Source organism: Cetorhinus maximus, chromosome 10, assembly GCF_964194155.1.
Source record: "Cetorhinus maximus chromosome 10, sCetMax3.hap1.1, whole genome shotgun sequence".
NCBI classification, from domain to species: domain Eukaryota; kingdom Metazoa; phylum Chordata; class Chondrichthyes; order Lamniformes; family Cetorhinidae; genus Cetorhinus; species Cetorhinus maximus.
The window spans coordinates 15,169,070-15,175,954 of record NC_135888.1 but is presented as its reverse complement, the minus strand read 5'-3'; the positions used below and the strand labels follow the sequence as shown (position 1 = coordinate 15,175,954).

At 39.1% G+C, this 6,885-nt stretch overlaps 1 protein-coding gene across 4 annotated transcripts in view; it reads right to left on the bottom strand.

Moving 5' to 3' along the window:
- Positions 1–566: 566 nt before the first annotated feature.
- Positions 567–6,885, bottom strand: part of LOC144685475 (kynurenine--oxoglutarate transaminase 1-like) — a 35,458-nt gene continuing 29,139 nt past the window's right edge. For all 4 annotated transcript variants that reach the window (XM_078550027.1, XM_078550026.1, XM_078550028.1 and 1 more), the window contains 5 exons: positions 6,216–6,305; positions 4,557–4,743; positions 3,954–4,024; positions 2,553–2,639; positions 567–1,431 (listed from right to left, as the gene is read on the bottom strand). In XM_078550027.1, coding sequence (XP_078406153.1) covers positions 1,363–1,431; positions 2,553–2,639; positions 3,954–4,024; positions 4,557–4,743; positions 6,216–6,305 — 504 coding nt within the window. In that variant the 3' untranslated portion in view covers positions 567–1,362. The remainder of the gene's footprint in view (positions 1,432–2,552; positions 2,640–3,953; positions 4,025–4,556; positions 4,744–6,215; positions 6,306–6,885) is intronic.

Genomic DNA, 6,885 nt, shown 5'->3' with positions numbered 1-6,885 from the left:
AAAAACATGAATATGTATTAAAATATTCAGGAAACTAAATACTCATAACTTTCAGTCACTTTTCATGAGAGACTGCTGGAGGCTGAATTAGTTGTCCCATTTTCCAGTATGGAAAAGTATTTTACTTAACTACTCTTATAAGCAAGAGACTAGTGAAAGAATGTTTTAAAAAATTACATACAGGAAAAATATCCCATGATTGCAACATAGAATTTTACTTAAAAGTGTTCCCACTAATAGTTTAGTGAAAAGTAATAGGTTAGAAATTAGTGGATGTGATATTATCAGGAATATCATTACAATGCCTTCTATGTCTGTTATTGTGTTATTATTGCAATGCTTATTTTTGTATATACTACTCTACAAAAGTGAGTTGCAATTGCCCTGTCTGCATGGACGTCAGCTCAAGAGACAGAACCACCTTGGCATTGTGTCAATCTCAGTTGAGATGTCTCACAGGGATTAGCATCAGCTGGTCAGAAATCCAAGTCATATAAATGCATGAATAATGCTATGGCAGATACACTAAAATATAGAAGAAAACATTTTAAAATTATACAAATACACAATGTTGAAAGATTTTTATTCAAGCTCATGTTCTGATATTAGGACACAGCAGAATTTAAGTTAAACACGTAACGGAAGAAATAAAAACAATCTTCAGTTACAGCATTGAGCTTCTTGCAGAACAAACTATCTGGGTGATCATTGTGATAGTCTTGAGTTGCACATACATAGCATTCTGCTCATTTACAACTGTAGCACAAAGTAAATCTTAGTTCAGTCTTAATCTACACCATCCAACAGCTACAGGAATAAAAAAACAACAGGTTATAACTAATAACACCACTAATGTAACCAAATCATTAACCAATCAACTCAAAGGTACCAAAGGCACCAAATAAACGGGTTTAAAGAGCACTCAATATTGAACATCTAAAATGAAATCAAAATATAGAAAAATAATTGAGTTTTTCAGTACTCATAAGCCAATTATTTCCATTGAGATTGAACCCCACATTGTCATGGTTCTTTGCATGCCACTGATTCTCTTGGGTCATGGTCTTGCCAGTTCCTGCAACATTTTCCAGCTGAGGCAATCCACCCGGTCAATATTGCTCGAGTTGGCTGTAGAGTTGAGATCAGAAATCCCTTGATTGAACTAAGTGCTTCTGACCACTTGAGTGCTCAAGACATGGTCAGGAAGGACTATCTGAAGCAGCATTCATGGTATTTTTATTCTATGTTATAACTATGTATTTGTGTGTAGATTTGAAAATGTCAGTCTTTCAATTAAGATAAATAAAATTAAATATGTCCAGTTACTGAATTAGAAAATAAAAATTCACTGTGTTGGAGCAATCACTGAGTCAGCATTGCCCTATTCCACTCTTGCAGGATCTGTTCTGCCTTGCTTAATGTTGCGTCTTCCTACAGAATTTAACACAGGAAAATGGTTTAAACAGCTTTTATGCATTACAATTCTTTAAATTTGCTCACTCCTTTCCTGACACACATTCTTATATGTTTGGTATCTGGGTTCAAATGCCAGATGAATAGATAGATTAAAGGTTTTCTCTCTGCTAAACATCCAAAGTGAAATAAGTTTGTTCTCAACACAGGTTGGAGGATATAAGGCAAACAATGTAGAGGTGCCTTCAAATTCAACATAATGGATAACATGGAAACTGGAAATATCAAGCTAATATAGGATAGGAGCTGATCTTCTAAAGTTGAACCTGCAAGAAAGTCTGCATAATGGAAAAGGCATTCTGTAAGTAGATTTGGGAGTGTTCCTGCCATTAGGTATAGTTGGGAAACCATTTCCCAATAAGAGTATTCATAGGCAGGAGAAAAAAGTCACATGAAAATAATTAAAAGACACAAATTGGGAAAAAATGTAAGTTGCCAATAAGAAAGATTGCATTTAAATAGCAGCTTTCATGATTGGAAAATGCCCCAAAGCACTTCATAGCATATTATGTGAATATTAGCATATAGTTTTGAAGTGCAATCAATTTGCTCACAGCAAGGTTCCACAAACAGCAGTGATATATGATCAGATAATCTTTTTTAATAATATTTGTTGAGGGATACATGTTAGCCAGGACACTAGAGCTCCCCTGCTTTTGTTCAAGTGGTACCATAGGGTGTTTTATGTCCAACTGAGAGGGCAGCTTAATCTTTTATTTCATGTCTAATCTGAAAGACGGCGCTTCCAACATACCCACTGCACTCAGTTATCAGCCAAATGATGTGCTCAAGTCTCTTTGGTAGGGCTTGAACATGACCTTCTGACTCAAAGAGGAGTTTGCTACCACTGAGCCAAGGCTGAGAAATGGCTTTGGCCCTGACGAGTTCTGGGGTTGTTTCTCAGTGAAGCCGGGATGCTTCCTGTCGAGTCCTGACTGTACACAAAGCCAAAAGATATGGGCCTGCGTGCAAGGCGTACATACCCATTTTAAACTGCAGCAAGTAAGAACTGTATAAGCTCTATACTGCAGTTGTGTCTCAATATCCGCAGGAACTTCACAATCCCTACTACAGCTCACCTTAGCGAAACAAAACCGTATAAAGTTTTCAAAGCCCTTTTCGTGGTCAGAAGAGTAGAAAGCAGACACTGGAATTGTGGACAAGCCCTGTGAATAAAAGTAATAGCAAAGAATCAGAATTTTGTTTGACAATTAATGTAGTAAGGTTCCAGTCACCACCTGCACCCACCCTGACCTCCCAATTCTTTACTTTTCATAACCAACTTTTCCATTATTGGATGTGGCTATAAAAATTAACTTTGTACACCAAATGCATATAAATGATATTGCTGTGTCTTTCCCACCATTTTAGGGTTCCTAACCTCAGTCATGAGTTTGTGGAAAATCCAAGGGAAGTCAACATATACAGGAATCTGTATAGCATCTAGTTTTACAGTGAAGACTGGATTTTGGTGAACATGGGAACAGAAGTAGACCATTTAGCCCCTCAAGCCTGTGCCACCATTCGATGAGATCATGGCTGACCTATGAGGTAACTCCACATACCCAACTTTGCCCCATACCCCTTAATACCTTTAGTTAACAAAAATCAATCGCAGCTTTAAAATTAACAGTTGGCCTAGCATCAACTGCAGCTTTTCAAACAGAATTTCAAACTTCTACTATCCTTTGTGTGTAGCTGAAAGGACTGTCTAATTTTTAGATTTTTCCCCCAGTCTTAAGAATCCCCAGCCAGCGGAAATAGTTTCTCTCTATCTAGCCTACCTGTTCCCCGTAGTATCTTGAAAACTTTGATCACATCACTCCTTAAACTTCTAAATTCCAGGGAATATAACCCTAGATTATGTAATCTCTACCCTTAATTTAACCCTTGGGAGTCAGCATTCTGGTAAATCTGTCCTGCACTCTCTCCAAGGCCAACATATCCTTCTGAAGGTGTGATGTCCAGAACTGCTCACAGTATTCAAGGTGTAGTCTAAGCCAGGGTTTGGTATAGCTGTAGCATAACTTCCACCCCCTTGTATTCTAGTTCTCTAGGTTTAAAGGCCCACATGCTATTTGCCTTTTCAATTATTTTCTGTACCTGTTCATGACATTTTAATAATCTGTCTAACTGGACGCTCAAGTCTCTTTGGACCTTCAAGTTCTAGCTCTTCAATATGAAATATAAACTACTCAGATATTCTGTATCACCAGCATACAACATACCTGGTGATAAGTGCATGACAGGTAGGTAACCTGGATGAACCACATATGTTTGAAAATTTGCCAAAAGATTCTATAAGTGTGTTGACCTTAACAATATACAGATCTTCTAACCACAAATACAGAGCTGCTTCAAGCATTGGAAAAAGGCTGTCATACCAGGCTGTTCACATTCAGGACCAGTGAACAACTACAAATTTTGGTCAGCTAGCCTCAATTTTACACAGTTAGCCCCATCATTTCAAAGCTACCCACCTTATTGATTATGAGCCACTTCACAAACCTATAATCATACGGCTGTTCAGTGGAGTCTGGCAGATCAACTTCTGATAGGAAAAGGTACAAAACAAGAAAGGTCAATGGCTTTGCAAAAAAAAAACTCCATCCAATTCAATTTTATTGTGCTAATATGTAGAATATACATGCTGTATAAATTTACATCAGTGGAGGCCAGACTTTCCCAACTGGATGAGCTGGGGAAAGAAAGCAAAGGACTCGATTCCAAGTCAGCTTCATGTGCATCTTAGCAGCCAGGTTCATGACTGCAATGGGGCAGGTCACCAGACCCCTGGCCACATACAGTGCATGGTATGGGGAGAATTATACCTTAAAATAACAGGAAATTTCATTCAAAACTAAACATCAAAACCAAATGGAAACTATGTATCTTAGTGGATTAGTTCTAAACAAATTAAATCTTAGTTCCTCGTTTCCACCTAGAAGAGTATATTTGATACATGGTCTGCAACAACAGCTACCCTGGCTCCATATTGCACTCTGGCCAGACATTAAAATAACATGCAAAATTGCAAATCCCCATCTGTTTACTTAGTTAGTACTTTCCTCGTATCTACTCACTGACTGCTGAGATGTCCGCGATCAAGAAGTAACCACCCTCTGGTACAATTGGTTTTAACCCCACAGACGCAAGGTAGGCAGCAAGCCGATCACGTTTCAATTGCAGCTCCTGACGTAAACTGGTGAAATAACTCTCTGGTGCTCCCAGGCATTCAAATTCTTTCACAAATCCCTCTGCTACAGCTTGCTGGGTACAAAAAACTTGTGTTTTTTTTAAATAGGCAATCTACTTCAATGACAATTCAGATTCAAAAGCCATTTTTGTATTGTGTCATACACTTCAGTGCTGCAAACCTACAGAAAACCACTAATGATGAATTTCTTGGGGAGAGTGGGGTAGTGGGGTAATGGAGGGAGGTAACTTTGGATTCAAATTGCATCCAAGATAATACTCCTATCAGTGGATGGTCTGAACTAATCCACGGTAGATTCAGTAATCTGATACCTCTGCCAAGCAGGTCCACACTATCCGAGACAACGGTTGGTGACTGAGTAGCTAGTGTGGCTCACTGATGAGACAGATCTGGCACTGCGGCCTGGCATTGTTCTCGCTTGCCTGTATAATTCTGCGAATAAATGCCATGATGGATAAGGTGGCTCTTAAATGGAAGAGTTACCAGTGGTTTGTGGTGTGTGATTTTAAACTCCAACACATGCCTACTCAAATGAAAGTGCCTAATCATCTTGCCAACCTGTACCTAACCACAATTTCCTTTTATGTAGCACCTTCAGCATGGAAAAAAAATTCAAAAATACTTCACCGGTGGAAGGGGGTGAAAATAAATAGATAAAAGAAATATAGTTACAGGTGCTATGTCACGATGGGAGAATTAGGAGAGGTGACTAAAAGCTTGGTTTAAAATATGGGTGTTCTAAGGTTTTTGAAGGGGAAAGGTGAAAACTTAAGTGGGGGGGCAGGGGAGGGGGAGTTCCAGAAAAGGGGGTGGGGATAGCCGCTGGCTCTGCCAGCAAAGGTTAAACAGAGGTAAGGGGAGGATGCACAGATGACTCAGAGGGCTGGAGGGTATGGGGAGAGTTAAAGCTGGAAGAGATTGCAGAGGTAGAATGGGACGAGGCTGCTGAGGGATTTGATGCTAAAAGCAAATATTTTAAATCCAATCTGCAGGGAACTAAGAGCCTGTGTAGATCAAAGAGGATGGGAGTCGTGGACAAGTGGGAGTTTGTGTGGCATGTAATAGCTGGATATTTTAGGCTTAGGTAAAGGGGTGTATCCTTATGGGTAGTGTTTCCACTCCATAGGCAGATGGTGTCTCCACCTAAGTGGATTTTTCATTGGTCTGGTTTGGACACCTGCAAGTCTGCTGTTGGATTTTCACGCCTTAAGACTCATGGCTGACCTAAAGATCTCAATAAAAAATATATTTACATTTGTTCTGAAGAAGGAACTGTTTTGAATTTAGCAATGTGGCCCAGAGAAATCACAAAAACAGACAGGAGAGCTATGGAAATGCCTTACTGATGCTGTACTAATTGGGGAGGGGAATGGAGCCTTCTGAATGAGAAACTGAAGTGTATTATTAGGAAAATGCAGGGCGAGCTGTACAGCATTACATTCCTCAGCTCGATGGGCACATAACTGAATTAATTCGCCATCGCACAGGCATAGCTGTGAAAAGTAATCCTTTTGGTACTTCTTACCTGTGCTCCAGTGGCACAATGAAAGTTTGAGTTCTGATGGACAGTCTGCAAGTGCCTGACGATGTTCTTAGGTCCAATTGCCCAGCCAACCTATAATAAGCAGGTAGATAAAATATCACAAAATTTGCAAAAAGAAAATATTCAGAAGTTTTTGAATTTTATACTTAAATAAAGTGCAAGCTGAACAGATTTATTTTTGCATGGGGATTTTTCTTGTAATCAGCTGAGTTAACTCTGAAAGCATAGTTAACACAAAAACATAAGCTGTAATATACTGGCAATACCTATTATAGTGTGGCTTGGTGCATCATCACAACACCAGCCAATGTGCCAGGCATTGAAGTTTAATTTCATGTTAATTCTCCTCTGATGTTTCTAACTACTGTAGCTAAGCTGCAGTGCAATACATCACTTGACTCAATGTATTGGGATTTAGGATCAAACTCATCATCCCAATACATTGCAGCTGATCCCAAGTCCTGCTACAGCTCCAGCTCAAAAGGTCAAGTTTGGTACCGTTCAAGTCAGTTCAGCCAAAAGCATTTGAAGAGAGTTATCAGTTGATTATAAAACCCAAACGAAACTAGTTGTTTAAATAGGTGCTAATTCTCTGGTTAAAACTGCATTAAAAAAGCAATAGGGTTGTTGTGGTGGGTGATTTTAACTTTCC